The sequence below is a fragment of the Toxorhynchites rutilus genome, chromosome 2 (assembly GCF_029784135.1).
Source record: "Toxorhynchites rutilus septentrionalis strain SRP chromosome 2, ASM2978413v1, whole genome shotgun sequence".
NCBI lineage: Eukaryota > Metazoa > Arthropoda > Insecta > Diptera > Culicidae > Toxorhynchites > Toxorhynchites rutilus.
The window spans coordinates 65,423,518-65,440,387 of record NC_073745.1 but is presented as its reverse complement, the minus strand read 5'-3'; the positions used below and the strand labels follow the sequence as shown (position 1 = coordinate 65,440,387).

The following is a 16,870-nucleotide window of genomic DNA, read 5'->3' as shown; positions in this document are numbered from 1 at the left end:
ATTCGAGCTTGCTAACGAATCGAGCAGTTTTTCTCGATTTCTATAATTCCAGATTTTAATCGGTGTGATAGTGATAGTGATTGTATCGAATCCTCGATTCGATTTCTATAATAGGGCCCAATGTCGAATACCCATGAAAAAGGCACAAGGGAAGGTCATCGGCTTGCAAATTTACACAGCTTATTCACGGAGGAGTACACGTAACACAGTGTAATATAATGAATCGACTCTCAGCAGGGACATTCGCTTCAAATAAATTGAGAACCCCAATTCGCGCACCATATCTAGTTCAATAAGTTAGTTCCTTTATTTCGCTACTGTACCAAATTTTAATCGGAATAATTAAGTGATATCAAGCATACTATTGTCTTCACACAAACACAAAGGTAATCAAATCAAAACAAAACCAGACTTCATCACAAGAGAAAAAATGGGGGACCCTAAAGCGGCCCATACATCTACAATATTATTGCACAACACAGGAGGTTGTGAAATAAAATTGAACGTTTGTTTCTGATATTGAAGTGTTGTACAATATATTGTATGATATCAAAAAAATTAGATATTTATTGTGCAACGCTCATAATATTGCATGGTCTACGGGCGACGTTGTGCAATTGGTGTCAATGAATGTTAAAGTTTATGTTTACATTTGCATCGTCTAGAGTGTAAAGTGAGTGTTCTCATAAAAAACTTCACGGACTTTTTTTCGAGGACGTGTGAGTCGCGATGGCCGTCAAAAACGCCGACAGGCAATTTATTCTCGAGTTTATCGAGGTTTACCGTTCACTCCCGGCATTATGGGACATCAAGTGCAAGGATTACACAAACCGTCTAAAGAAAATTGAACAGTATGACGTGCTGATAGAGAAATACAGAGAAAATGCTCCCGATGCCGACAAACAAGATGTTATAAAAAAAATTAATTCTTTGCGGACCAACTTCCGGAAAGAGCTGAAGAGGATTCGAGACGCAGAAAAAAGTGGTGCAGGTGCAGAGGAAGTTGAACCCACGCTGTGGTATTTCGAACAAATGAGATTTCTTCAGAACCAGGAAACACCAACCGCTTCAATCAGTTCGATGAACCCGGTTCTAGATTCTGGACACACTTATTGTGAAGATGCAGGGATCGAGGTCATTGACAATATAAATTATGGAGGAGCTTCTACAGAGATCAATGTAAGTCCTTTATTTTTATTTTGTATCCATTTTTAATTATAGTTACATGGTATCGTGAATAAGAATCATACAATGAATTACAATAAAAATCATCTTGTTATAAAAGTGGGTGTTACGGGAAAAACCACTTCACTTCATGAAACTGCTTTCAATTGCCATGATAATTGTCCTTCATTGTTGAAGTAATGACAATAGGTGTCTCTCACAATCTTTGCACTTGATGGTGCATTTCTGGACACAGTAGCCTGAAGAGGTGTTCCTTCATTCGCAACCGTTTTTCTCCATGATCCTCTTGTGAGAGTTCCGGATTGTAAATCTTCATCATCTACATCACTCCTAGTAATGTAGGTTCGTGGTTGTCGTTTTCGTATATAGTTATGTAAATAACAACAAGTCATAACTAGAATTTCAGCCTTTTCAGGGGACAGTGATATTTGTTTCTGAAATAAGCCGAACCTACTGACCAAAATACCAAAGGCATTTTCTACAACACGACGTGCACGGCTTAATCGATAGTTGAAATTTCTTTTATCCAATGACAATTCTGCTAGAGGGTAGGGTTTCATGAAATTGTCCGTCATCGCAAAAGCATCGTCGCCCAACAAAACAAATGGCAGCCGTTTCTCACTGTTCGGTAATTGTGAAGCTTCCGGGATTTTAATTAATTTGTTAGAGAATGCTCTTCCAAATTCTGTGTAATTGAAGACACCGCCGTCCGATATTCTTCCATTGATTCCCACGTCGACCATGATAAACTCATAATTAGCATTCACTACTGCCATCATCACAATACTGCAAAATTTCTTGTAGTTGAAGTAAAGTGATCCAGAGCCATGAGGTTTCTTTATCGCAACATGTTTACCATCTACCGCTCCCAAGCAGTTCGGAAAATTCCACCGGTCATTGAAGTCTCGTGCGATTTCTTTCCACTCTTCTTCTGTTGTTGGTAGCTAAAATAAATCAATTGAACAGATATGTTGTATTAAATATAAAAAAACAGGAATTATTATTAATAATTAATGTATTATTCATGTTTTTGCAGACTCAACTTGGACCACTCAAGAAGAGAAAGAAAACAGGAAATATAACAGATGAGCTGATGGAACTGGCTTGCAAACGCCTCCAAAAATCACCTGACGATCACGATACAATAGCTGCAGCTTGGGGAGTAGAACTTAAAAAAATGGAGCCCATTCAGCAGATGTTAGCGAAGAAGTTCATCAATGAAATATTATTCGAGGGACAAATGGGAACATTACACCGTGACTCGGTGGTTATCAATAACCCCCCACGATCGTTCACTCCAGTCAATGTTGAATATATCTCATCACCCAGCCACCAATACCTAGAAGTTGATGAGCAGAACACGAAACCCCATTTTGTTACTTTTCAATAAATATAAAAATTATAAGAAGTCGTATATGTCATATAAGTTTTCATAAAATTCTTTATTATTATTATTTTTTTCAATAATGCATTGTTACATAATAATTGTTACATAGATATGTATATGAAAAGGAGCTTACCTTTATGTATTCCTTGAGGCTGTTAATCAGAGCCGCGCAGGTTTCTATAACAATGTGGCCAATTGATTGCGGTGAAACGGCAGCAGAAAACTTAAGATCTTCGAATGTATTTCCTGTTGCGAGGTACCGTAAAGTTATCGATAAACGTTGACTTACAGGAATAGCATCTCGCATAATAGTATCCTTTCTCTCAATCTGAGGAGCAACCAAAGCCAGGAGTTCATCAAACATTCCAGCATCCATTCGGATAAAGTTTCGAAAGTCATTCGGCTCAGTCATTCTGAGCTCATTAAATAACACTTCATAAGTGTACTTCTCTCTGTTCAGCAACCACTGTTTGGCCCATTTCCGATGTTTTCGTTGCTTCTTTTTTTTTAAACTATTGCTCACTGCGATCAAAACACAGCTAATATCGGTATCACTCAACATATTTCTAATTTAACATAAGACCTGTGTATAGAAGGGACAATTCCGAAACCTGTTTTCCTATCAAACTTGGAACAGGCGGTATATAAACAAACAGACTTCTCATACCAATTGGACAGGGTTGCCAATAATACACGGAAATGAAATTCTACTAAATGTACTTACGGTACATACAGTTGAAGAAGTTTGATGACAAGAAATAACAGAAAAATACAATTTGTTGGAAAATATGTAATATTTTTGTATTACACCAACAAAATCTCACTATTCAGAGAATATTTGTTTCGAAGAACATATTTTACTGGTGAGCGGCAATAGTCTTCAGAAAGTTAATATTATTTGGAAGCTATGACATCTTGTGCTGTTCGGCATCCCTGTATTTTCCTCTCTGCCAGTTGTCAGGTTCAAACAAGTGCTAGTGATAAAATATTGAACGTCAGTAGCCACCCTTGTGCAATATTTAGCACAAACTTCAATATCATCTCCAAAAGATTCAATTCCATTGCACAAATATGACTGTGGCGCAATAATATTGTACGTTTGTGGACAATCTTCAATAATAATGTCAATAAATTCGTACAATAGTATTGTGCGTGTATGGGGCGCTTAAAACGATTACAATGTCAAAATTCCAGTTCAACAGCTAAACGCTCAAGCGCGCGTGATTACTATTTTGGTTTATGACAGCGCTTCCGCAGTTCAGAGGGAAAGAGCATTCTCATTGAAAGGATATTCCGTTCAATGGGCGAATGGACATTGATTCTTCTCAAACTGCATCGCGTGCTGCCTTTACTCTAACATAACACTACTACATTTTATTATTCGTTTGCTTACATCACTAACTTATTATCCTTGGTTTGACTATGTTTTCGTTTGTTTGTTCGTTTGATTTGCTATAATGCTAGTGCTTGTTTACAGTTCGCCGTTTCCTCATCTTTTTTGTTGTTGTTGTTAGTTGGGCTACAACTGTTATTGTTGGAGTGCTGCTGCTTAACAAGGGAACTGCTTAATTCGCAACGAAGGACCAACAACAAAATGCACCGGAAACGAACCAGAAGTGAATTTGTCTTTGGACACTGAACTCAACTTTCAGCTAACCGGATGAGATGGCATACGAGGGTTCGATCAATGTAGGAGCTGTGGATTTCAAGTTATGTTCACAAAGCCTAGCATGAGAGCGTGATGATGAGGATGACTATGAGGTAGCACTTTTAACAACGTTTTTTTTACATAGTAACAACGACGATTTTTTCTTTGTTACTTCTCTGTTTCTCTCTTTATTGTTCCTTAAGTCGTGTTATCAACGCCTATGCCTCGCTTAACATTGTTTAGATTAATTTGATTTAAATAGACAATAAATAAAACAAACATTGTTCATCATCTTTAGGTGAAGAAAAAACAAAGCTCCCTCCCCTCTTCCATTCGTTTTACGAGCCGAAGCGTTGATGCTCGCAAGCCGTTAAAGCTTCCGCCGTAGCCTGATCCCTACTATAACTAATTAAGTTCCTAATGCTCTCAACACTTAATTAAAATCATACAATTTTACAAATGTACTTTTTTCTATAGTGAAATAAAGTCCCGTTTCCGGAGAAGAAAGATCGAAAAGAAAGCACTTTTGTGTGTGTGAGTTTGTGAAGTAAGGAAAAAAATGTTTGGATTGGATTGGTTCCATCTTGAAGTCCAGATTGTGGTCGGTTGTGCTCTCAGCTACGGACATTCTCTTGAACGAGACGCCATTTTCCCAAGTGCTTTGTACTCTCGACGAGCGCTGAATCGAGACCTCGTTTTTATTTTGCTATTTTCATAATGGTGTAGTGTTTTTTTTGGTTGATTGATTGATATTGGGAAGGTGCGCCTGCCACTTTACTTGGCACCAGTGGCTTTGATGAGACCATCGGTGGACATGGACTTCGGACGTTCGATTGGCAGTCCAAGGGCACGGTCCCAAACGAGCGAAGCCAACACACCGAGGGCACGCGAGACACCGAACAACACGGTGTAATAGTTCATCTCCTTCAGACCGTAGTACTGCAGCAGAACGCCGGAGTGGGCATCTACGTTTGGCCATGGGTTCTTGACCTTGCCAAGTTCGGTCAGGATTGGAGGCACAACCTTGTAGATGTTGGACACCAGCTGGAACAGGGGATCGTTCGGCAGGTGCTTCAGGGCGAACTCGCGCTGGCAGGTGTAACGGGGGTCAGTCTTTCGCAGGACAGCGTGACCGTAACCGGGAACGACCTGTGAAAGAAGAGAGATGAGTTAATCATCGCTGCAAGACGCTGTTTGTATTTGCATTTGTGTACCTGTCCGGATTTGAGCGTCTTCCAGATAAAGTCTTTCACCTTATCCTCGCTGGCATTGTCGCCCAGCTCCTTCCGCAGCTTCTGCAGCCACACTAATACTTCCTGGTTCGCGAGGCCATGGAGTGGACCAGCCAGTCCATTCATGCCGGCGGCAAACGACAGGTACGGATCGCTCAGCGCCGATCCCACCAGATGGACAGTGTGAGCTGACACGTTGCCACCCTCGTGGTCACTGTGGATCGTCAGATACAACCGCATCAGTTCGGTAAACTTCTCATCCTCGTAGCCCAACATCTTGGTGAAGTTCGCGGACCAATCCTTCTTCGGATCGATCGCCCCAATTCCCTTTCCATCGCGATAGGTGTTACGATAAATGGTGGCAGCTACGACCGGCAGCTTGGCGATCAGATCCATACTGTCCTCGTACACGTATTCCCAGTACTTGCTCTTGTGGACACCCTCCGAGTAGGCCTTGGCGAACTTACTCTCGTGGTTGAGAGCCGTCACAGCACAGCTCAGCTGGGACATCGGATGCAGCGTCGTTGGCATGTTGTTGAGCATGGTTACGACGTGCGACGGCAGTGCAGCGCGGTTGGCCCACTCGCGGGACAGCGCATCGACCTGAGCCTTGCTCGGGACGTCACCAGTGATGAGCAGCCAGAAGAGACCCTCCGGCAGTGGCTCCGCACCACCTGGAACGAACAGTAAACGATACGATGAATAATGGATTACAGAAATTCAGTTTATAGCTTGGAACATTTAGAATCCGAAGTAACTGTTCATTCCCTAACATTGGTCTTAGTGGGCGTATCTGATATTATTTGACAGCAAATTGTTTGAAAAACTTGTTTCTTTCCACGGTGAAGATTACACGTTGCACCGTTTTGTTTTGAAAAAGTTGTGCAAGATAGAAAACCGAGAGAAGAAATTTGTTTTTAAGCATCCACATTAAAAATCTAGTGTGGCTCGATCACCGTGTGTGATGGATTTTGGACAGCTCCCAGGCCTGAAATTCTATAAAGTCACTGCCAGAGATGTACTCAGCAAAATTAAGCTCATTTCGGCTGATAAATTTGCCAGGAAGTTCTAGAGTTTGCAACTCTGGACAGAAAACCAAGTTTCTCGTCACAAACAAGACAATAGACTCGAAAATGTATAGGGAAGAGTGCCGGTAGAAACGTCTCCTTTCGTTTATCTTCCATATTTCGAACTTTCCCTCAAAGTTATTCGGAAATTCGAACCAGTCCATACTAAAAGTCTCTTTAAGAAAGTAAAACAAAATTTGTTGTTCTATTGAATCAAAATGGATTGATGTCATATCCTCGGGAATAAAAAACGTTCCAACTAGCTTTAGCAACTTAACGAACACCCTTCTGGCAAGTATGTTAGATATTGTAGATTTTTGAAAATGTTTTGATGTTCAACCCAATTTTGAATCAACATTCGTTGTTGATGCAATTTCTTTGGCAACGGATTATGTTCAATAGTATTGTCGAAATAATGTAAAAATAAAAAAATTAAAATAATTGACAATGTCAAGTGACAATATGGTAGGTAACGGTAGCAGTACGGGTTTATTTCATCTCGCTTTCACTTTTATGTAAAGTCCTCCGTCCTCCTACATAGTTACTAGATGATAAAGGTTCTGAAATACCTAGTTTGCCTATCTATCTGTATGCTAAATATTGTGGATTTTCCAATTCGTTCTAATGTACAGATAAAACATTCTTTCGAGTCAGAAAAATTTGTTGATACAATGAAATCAGCCAAGAATCAAGTCTTGGCTGTCTCTTGCTGTCTCCAGAATCTATCAAAGGTAATCGTAAACCCAATGTGTAAGCTGAATCAGCTCGAATGTAACCCTTTTTTTAACCGATGTCACCTCATCATTGTCAACAATCATGAAACACCGGAACTCTGCCGGAAACTAAAGTTTCAATGTTAGCAATTCATGTAAACGCGACTGACCTCGTTTATAATCATCACTCGCTAGATTTGCATCGTACCCCCGCTAATGCAATTATCTACTGGTTCTTGGTTCAATTATTGCAACTGAAGCTCACACACAAATCTGAGCTAATAACTGAGGACACCCCCGTCCTCGCGTCAAAGTCGTCTACTAACTATAGTGTGAGCTTTCAGTTGCATTCCTAGCGTGCAGTGCGCATTTCATTGTTTCAACTAGTTAGACAGATGAAAAATGATGGTAATCATTCTCTGCCTGTTTACGATGATGCCACTGACCGGTGGCTAGGGGCGGTGTTTGGGAGCAAACTCTAGACAACAACACTCACCTGGGGCTTTCGGCAGCACCTTTTGGCATTCGGGGATTGACAATCCTCGGAAGCGGATACCCTCGTCTGGATCGAGCACGGAGGTTTCGCACACCAGACCTTTGATTCCACGCATACCACCGTACATCTGGAAGGAAAAGCATTACTTAAGTGTTTTTCGGTATTTCTCTTGATTTTGGGAAATGTTTTCATCATGCAATCGAACTGAGCTGTTACCTCAGAAAATAAAAAAAAAACATCTAAGAGAGGGGAGTTTTCCACCTAGCCCGCGAAGGTGAGATAAAAACCCCAAGCTCTTGTCATTGAACTTGACTTTTATGACGCTGCAGCTTGCCGTCTCTCCACGACTATCGACTAATCATACGACCATGTATAGTGTTGAATAGTTGCGCTTCCGCGAAACAAATCAGCAGATCTGTCGGAGTCGGAATACATGACAAGCGAATGTGCTGAGATGTGCGCGCAAGTATTAGACACACTCAGAGTAGCGTTTATGGTGGTGTTATGGAGCCAGGAGCGAGGGGTTCAGAAGGTTCACCATAAATCACACAGCTGCAGTGACGCCTGCCGTCTGGGGTGTGCATATTAATATTCTTCTTTACAAACTACAACTGCAACCGTTGTTCCATTCATGTACCTTGGTCGACCAAACTAGTTTGTCTTGACGAATGGGGGAATGCAATTGACCGAGAAATGTATGCAAAGTGAATCACAATGATAAAACCAACGTTCCATGATCACTTCTGTCTCAGCTGACCGAGAAGTGATCGAGCGATTGGTTTTTCTTATATTTTCTTGTTCGTGGTGACTATCGCCACAAATCTATTATCATCGCATTGTTGAAATCATCTAGGACTACGCCACACAATCAGTCTGAAAAGATCAAGAATTACGAGCGCCCATCGGCGCTCCACTGCCAGAGGTTATCGCCATAATCAATCATATTACAGTAGGGTGTGTGATAAATGAAGTCTCTTCAAGCATTTATATTATCATAGCTAATTGTTGACACGCAACGATATTTCTTCGTTCCCTCTATCGGTCATCTATTTGTCGGGCGGAAAGATGGTAATCAGTCTGAAGTTTATGTGGCACGTTTTGTAGTGCGCATGCAAGTAGCAGCTCAACAAGTATTTATTGCTGCTGGGATGTGTTTTCAGCAGTTGCAAATCGCATTTTGCCTCATTGTTATCAGAGGGAATGGTGCATTTAACGTAGTTATGACACAGCACGTGGATGAGCAGAGCTCGAACCAGAGGTGGTCTGAAAAGTGATGAGAGTTTCAGTTGCATCAAAAATAGTATCAGCATTGAAATCTGTAAAGTTCTCGTGAGCTTGAATATTTGTTCAGCATTTTATTTTTTTTTAAATGAATTTTAGCCCGCATACCTTCATTGGTTTTTCTCGATCAATCGTCAATACTGGGAACGTCGTAGTTAATAGAGAATGACATCATGTAAGATCCTTTACTGTACCCACTAAGTCATTATCCCATCAATTATCTCATGAACTAAAAAATTCAAAAAATTCGAAAAGTAGAAACATAAAAAACCCAGAAGGTGTTGTTCTTCTGGACTGGACTTAGCACAACCATATTTTTGCCATAGATCAATGTTCTTCCGAAGGTAAAAGAATCTGTCCCTTGAAGATCTCGGAAAATTCGAATAATGATTTTTTTTATTCTTTATTTTTGAGACTTTCAGCCTCCTGAGCTGGTTCGCCTCAGTCGAATAATGAAGTGGATCGCGCTTAAGACGACGAAATGCGGCGGTCCGGCGGACCGGACTGAATGGACCAACTGGTATTGCACACCCGCGTGGAGAACCCAACGTGGTCCCCTCTGATCATTGAAATTTGCCAAGTATACCATGCACGATGTCATCGAATGCTCACGTGAACGGAAGAGCAGGTGTGTGTGACGCGGTCACCCTGTGTTATTGATTCAGTAGAAATGCATACCGAACTCAAGTCGACATACACACCCCACGATCAGTGTTGCCACCAGAGCCCTGGCAACCTAATCTCAACCAATGAAAATTGAGTGTATCCACACGGAAGAACTTTATTTTTAATTTTAGTTTATGATTCCTATACTCACGATTTACAATGCTGGCTATAAAACGGCGGCCATCTTAGCAACCCATACAGATTAGATTTTTTTTCTGTAATGATCGTTCGTAACTCGCTCGTTCGTAACTAACGTTCTTTCTGTGTCTCCAAAAATTGTGTTAAAACATTGTTTTTATTGTGTTTTTTTTCTCAATTTGAATGTTGCATGCATCAATTTTATGAATCCTAGTTTGAGTGTTATCGAGTGTCAAGGATTTGTGTAGTTTTCAATTTAAAAATCTGTGGTATTGTTGTGTATTGAGGTGGATAGGCATAATTGTATTGATTCTGCCGAATGTGAATTCGTCATTGTGTTGGACAGTTGCAATTTATTTCGTTCCACTTTCCGATTATCTCGACACTAGTTGAGCCGTCTTGTACACATCTATACACCTAATAGATTGCGTGCAAGTTACGGCACCTTGTACACTACTATACAACCAATAGATTGTGTGCAGGTGTGTGGCTTCCATGTGCATAAACTTGACGTGGAATAAGGAACAAATAATAAGCACCGTCCAATCTGTTTATGAATTGCACGGCAGAGTATACGACGCCTGTGATAACTACTTATATGTATTGACACGAGGTAGGTGCTGTCTGTCCATCCATTTACTCGTCATCTTGATAATCGCTCCCAATAGTATGGAAGATGAGAGCGTGTGTGTTGTGTGTGAGCGGAAAGAAATTGACTCAAATAAATTAGTAACATGTTTATACTGTTTTTCGAGCGCGCATCTGAAATGCAGAAACATAATCGGCAATGCGTGTCGTCGTGTACGTGAAAAGCCCTTTTTTTGCACTCCCGACTGTGCGAAGATCTACCAACGCATAGTCGAGATGTCTAATGATAAACAAGCATTGATTGTATCGCTCACTAACGAATTGAAAACCGCTGTAGCGGGTGCCGTAACTGCAGAAATGTCCGATGTTCGATCTGAATTTAAACAAATAACAACAGCTATTGAAAATTCCCAGGAATTCCTCTCTGCAAAATTTGACACTATTGCTGAAGATTTTCATAAACTAAAATTAGAAAATGAAGATCTAAAGCTTGAAATACTAAATTTAAAAAAATCTCAGTCAGCATTAACAGAAACGGTTCATAAACTGGAATTAAATTCAGACAAAACAAACAGAGTAATGAATGAAAAAAACGCTATATTCATGGGTATTCCTGTTACACACGATGAAGATACAAAACAATTAATCGACAAAACAATTGAATCATTGGGAATACAATTGAAATCAGAATCGATAGTATCAGTATCCAGACTAAATTCAAAAATGACAAATAACACACTGGTACCAATCAAAGTAGTTTTCAAGGACGTAGCAGATAAAGAAACAGTACTCGACAAGAAGAAACAAAAAGGTAAACTGCTATCAACATCAGTTGACCCGTCGTTACTGTTAAATGGTAGGCCAACCTCGGTATCTATTCGCGATGAGCTGACTCCGTTTGGTTTTGAGTTACTCAAGGAATTGCGTGAATCTCAGGAAATATTAAAAATTAAATATGTCTGGCCCGGCAGACATGGTACAATCTTAGTAAAGAAGGGGGATGGCGATAGACCGGAAATTATAAGAAACAGAGACGATCTTAGCAAATTAATAACACGATACTTGAACTTGACGAAAACACCGTCACCAAAAAGAAAACGAACAGACAACAACGCTCTCTAATTTTCTTCGACTAAAACGATTGATTGATAAAATTTTCTTGGACAATCACTACATCAATGACAATCACTACATCAATGACTCATACAGACGCTACAAATTTTTCCCACCTCGACGTAAATGACTTCAACATTAGTTATAAAAATATTGACGGTGACTATCTCAAAATACTTCAATGGAATGTTCGTGGCATAAATGACCTAAATAAATTTGACAGTATAAATTTGTTTCTAAATCAGTGTGAAGTGTCCATAGATGTAATAGTGATTGGTGAGACCTGGCTTAAAGCCGAATTTTGTTGCCTTTATAACATTGTGGGATACAGAGCAATTTTTTCTTGCAGGGATGTATCCGCTGGAGGCCTAGCTGTTTTTATAAAAGATTCCATCAAACATAAAATTATTGACAACCAAAACTTTGATGGATTTCACTATATACAAATAGAAGTTTCAATAAATACTCAATTTTTCGATGTTTTAACTGTGTATCGTCCACCCTCGTTTGACTTTAATAAATTTTATGACTTCTTAGAGAATAGACTAAATTTGTCAAAACAAAGACCATTTTTTATTGTAGGTGATATAAATGTTCCTGTGAATCTGTCTAATAATAATACTGTGTTACGTTATAGCAACCTCCTTCAATCATTAGGTTTCTTGTGTTCAAATACATTCACTACACGTACAGCAAGTAATAACATCTTAGACCATGTTGTGTGTAAAATTATAGACGCGCCGAACATTCGCAACGATACTGTGTTTTCCGATCTCAGTGACCATTCACTGATAGTGTCGTCATTCAAAATGCATGGTCCCAAAGCGAAAACTAAATTGAATAAGACAATAATTGATCACAATAAATTGAACGCATGCTTCTCTAATTTCTTAAATACAGTGACTTGCGGAGAAAATGTCGATGAGTGTCTTGCTAATATCTCGTCGACATACAACTCGATGCTATTGGAATGTTCCAGAACCATCTCGGTAGAGGTCAATACTAAGGGTAATTATTGCCCTTGGATGACCTACGATCTATGGAAATTGACAAAAATCAAAAATCGATATTTAAAGAAATTAAAAAGACGGCCTAGCGACTCCCATCTACGAGAATTGCTAAATCACGTATCGAAGAAGACACAGGTTGAAAAATGGAAGAGTAAAAAAGTATATTTCGAACAAATGTTGAACAGTACGAACCAATCCAATATGTGGAAAAAATTAAATTCTATTCTAGGACGTTCCAAAGAAAAACCCCAAACTAGACTAATTCATAATGGTAGGGAATTTGAAAGCGACAACGAAATATGCAACATTTTTAACAACTATTTTTCGAACATTGGAACTCAGTTGTCCAGCGCAATCCCTAAAAATAATGACAATATTTCTCTTATGAATTCCCAACCCGTCCGAAATACGATATTTTTGTTTCCCTCAACCCAAGCTGAGGTGCTGCTGACTATAAGTGAGTTGAATAGCAAGAAGAGTTGCGGTCCTGATAACATTCCAGTAAGTGTCATAAAAGGGAATTCAGCCGCATTCTCAATTATTTGTTCAGATATATTCAATAAAATGCTGTCTACGGGAATTTATCCAAGGTGCCTGAAAGTAGCTAGAGTTGTGCCAATTTTTAAGTCTGGTGATTCTACGAATCCGAGCAATTACAGACCCATTTCAACACTATCTGTAGTAAATAAAATAATTGAAAAATTGCTTGTGAAGAGATTTCTCGAATTCCTGAATAAAAACAATGTTTTTTACAAGCTTCAATATGGATTCAGGCGTGGGTGTAGCACTACAACTGCCGTCACTGAACTTGTGGATGAAATAATTGAAGGAATCGATCGTAAAATGATTGTCGGAGCACTGTTTTTAGATCTCAAGAAGGCTTTTGATACAATTGATCATAAAATATTATTAAAAAAACTAAATACTTATGGTATCCGAGGAAAAGCCAACGACCTTGTACGAAGCTATCTCTCCGATAGACAGCAATACGTATCTTTGAATAATGCCAAAAGCAACCTGTGTTCAATAAACGTTGGTGTACCCCAAGGCAGTAATATCGGACCTCTGTTATTTCTATTGTACATCAACGATATCGGGAACCTGCCACTTATAGGAACTGCTAGGCTTTTTGCTGATGACACAGCATTGTTTTACCCGTGCTCAGATGTCAAAAATGTAGTTTTAAACATTAAAAAAGACATGACTGTTTTGTGTAAATATTTCCAAGCAAATTTATTGTCACTCAATTTATCAAAAACCAAATACATGGTTTTCCACTCTCCAAGGAAAAAAATCCCCATTTACCCTGACCCCGCAATTATGGATGTTTCAATTGGGAGAGTGACACACTTCAAATATCTTGGGGTTCTGTTAGACGTAAACCTATCGTGGATGTATCATATAAATTATCTTGAAAAAAAATCTCCTCCCTTTGCGGGATTTTGAAAAGAGTATTCACTTTTGTACCACAGAGAGCTCTAATCAATTTTTATTTTGCATGCATTCACTCTCAACTGCAGTATGGTATAATAGTGTGGGGTCATGCATGCAAAACAAGACTTAAGAAGCTTCAATCATTGCAGAATAGATGCTTGAAAATAATATATAGGCTACCGACTCTACATCCAACCTTGGAATTATACTCTGACAACCCTAATTGTATACTGCCTCTTATCGGACTACGAGAACTTCAGACTTGTAAACTTGTACATAGTGTTATTAATGACAATAAATCCCACCACAACCTAGAAATCCCTACAGCAAACCACCGACACAGCACACGACAAGCCCAGAATTTAGTACGAAGTCGAGCAACGACTAGTATAGGCCAGCATCGCATTCTATTCTATGGACCGTCTCGCTTCAATGTATTACCGTCTGAAGTCCGACTTATCACACGCTCTGACCTCTTCAAAAAGAAATTAAAGGAACATCTAAAATCGACAATAAACGCTTTCATAATTTGAACAACGAACAAGCATAACAATTCCTGTAATAACTCTCCATGTTCACAAATTCTTTCTCTAAGGACGAGTGCCAGTTCTATTCATTGTTAATGTTTTCCTAATTATTGATATTATGTTGTGTTGTAATTATACTTGGATCCCTTAAAAGAAATTTATTTTTCACTGGGATCCAAACATCGTCCCTTTTATGTCTTCCCGTTCACCCTTTGGCGTCCCTTTCTTTGTGTGTTTTGTCTTTTTTTCAATTTAATAAATGGTGCCCAACTCCAGGAAGCTCATAACAGAGTTTCTTCGAGATGGGGGTGAGCGGAGGGAATATAATATATAAAAAAAAAAAAAAAAAAAAGATTTTCAACATTTTTTTACCAAGAATCTGTATATACGGATAACAGATTGTTGGATGTCCATGCAGATTTTATACAGATTTTGTAACAAGAGAAATAGAAACTATTTTTTAAATATTTGATCATTTTACGCAACAATTAACAAACTACTGAAACTAGATGACTAGTCCTCGTTTCACAGAATATGAGAATGATCTGCACTGTGCATGGTGTGAAGTATGCTTGAATAAATTGAGTGTCTCACGCGGTGGAAAATCAAACCTGAAAACACGCTCGCAAACAAAAAGGCATCAGAATGCAGCTTTGAGGATTTCGAATGAGTCGTTAGAAAGCATGGAGAAATATGCGATCCCCGAAAAGGTTATGGAGACGGAGGTGAAACTCTGTCCGTGGGCAGTGAAAAATAATATCTCGTTCTCGGTAGTGGATAATCTTCACCCCTCTCAGACCCGATGGCTCTCTCTAGAAGCAGTGGTAAAACGGAACTTGGAGCGTTTGCCGAAATTGAAAATATTATTTTTCTGACAATTATGACACGAATCCCACTGCTTACAGAATCTTGCCACACTTGAATGATCAAATGACGGAACCTATTCCGGAGTTTTGACTACGTCTTACATTAAGGGTGCCAAATCAGAAAACAGGTCACGTTTTTATGAAATAAAGTTAACGTTAATAACTGTTTTTGCTGCGAACGGATTTTAACGATTTGCATGCCAATCGAATCGGAAATTTTCTACGATTTGTTTGATAGGCTATACATTACAACCCCATAGTCTGTATATGGTTTAAATTTATGAAAATTGAAGGCATTCCCATTTCCCCATACATTTGTTCTGTCCATTTGTGTGCATTCCCGAACAGAGCTGTCAATAACGGGCAATTTATGCAGCCGCTAGAATAGAAACAACGAAGGGGGATAGCGAAAAGCGAATATTTGCGAAGTAAACTCCACCCTTGCATAGTGAGTAAGCTGTCGCTAGAGTATAAGTATTACATCTCTCCTGAGGAAAATTCTCAGAATCTTTCTGCGCCCGAAACAACAAAGATTGCTTATTCTGTTCGTTTTGTGTTTCATGTTTCCCCTCGAGTTCTGAACGCTAGCGAATATTTCACTTGAATAGCTTCTGCCATTGCAATTAACACAACCATCCGAGCCATGGCATAGCAGGCGAAAAAAGAGAAGAGTGCAAATGATTATAGGTCATTTCTAGCCCAGATTTCAATGGGCAATATCGCCCATGTTTGATCATAGAATGCGATGCTTTGGTGGTCATGGAAAACCATTCTCACGATCTTTTCTCTGTCGGCCTTCGTACAGATAACACACTGTATAGCGTTATTGGGTGTTCCTTCAGAGCGAGAAGTTCGCAGCATAGATCAGGGTAGGCATCGTAAGGGAGTTTGTTTTCGTTGATAAATTGTTGGAGCTGTGGATTAAAAACACGAACACGGCAATGGACTCGAGGGTATCGTTTATTAAAGCACACACAAGTCCTGTGAAGCCAGATTTGGCAAGTCGTCACTACAGTCAGGTACTTAAGCGGTACCGTGACAAACACATCAATCCACCTAATTACCTCCATTCCGTTCAACCGAAAAAATATTGGAAAACTCGAGATACCGCACAGTTATTCATATATTGGAGCTAACTGGCCGCTAGAGTTGACCAGCTGCGTGTGCAACAGATGATGACGAGAATTCCCTAGGAAATCTGAGATTTTATCCAAAGCCCGTGGGAATAAGTTTCCAACATTGTTGAAGAAAGCATTATTGAAAAAACTGTACAGAATCTCCTTCATTTTGTACCTCGAGTGACGAGAGATAGCAAAAGCTCGGTCGGACCTTACTAAAGGATCATCTTCTATGTTTCAAATTAGCCGGGCAACCAGTGGGACACAGGTTTGCAAGCGAAAGACCGCCGCTTCCGACGGCGGGTCGGCGGCCGACTCGGATCGTGTCATCTCTGCGGCTTGGGGCCGCCCCGGTTCCTTATTCTTGTTAGATGGGAACTTCGCCCCCATTACCGTATGCG

The 16,870-nt window shown here is 39.7% G+C and overlaps 2 protein-coding genes across 3 annotated transcripts in view; one reads left to right on the top strand and one right to left on the bottom strand.

The window, feature by feature from the left end:
- Window positions 1-270: 270 nt before the first annotated feature.
- Window positions 271-16,870, bottom strand: part of LOC129770428 (probable citrate synthase 2, mitochondrial) — a 35,593-nt gene continuing 18,993 nt past the window's right edge. Inside the window, exons 4-7 of one of the 2 annotated variants that reach the window (XR_008742113.1) lie at window positions 7,729-7,855; window positions 5,435-6,126; window positions 2,706-5,369; window positions 271-2,129 (exon numbers count right to left, since the gene is read on the bottom strand). Coding sequence is in view for 1 of the 2 variants with exons in the window: in XM_055773266.1 (XP_055629241.1) it covers window positions 4,995-5,369; window positions 5,435-6,126; window positions 7,729-7,855 (1,194 nt within the window). In the remaining variant the exon portion in view is untranslated. Of the gene's footprint in view, window positions 5,370-5,434; window positions 6,127-7,728; window positions 7,856-16,870 lie in introns of both variants that reach the window. The other variant, XM_055773266.1, reaches the window with a different exon arrangement.
- Window positions 473-3,728, top strand: LOC129770431 (uncharacterized). The gene is made up of 2 exons (XM_055773270.1): window positions 473-1,179; window positions 2,222-3,728. Exons 1-2 carry the CDS (start codon window positions 730-732, stop codon window positions 2,573-2,575), a joined length of 804 nt encoding a protein of 267 aa, XP_055629245.1. The 5' UTR covers window positions 473-729; the 3' UTR covers window positions 2,576-3,728.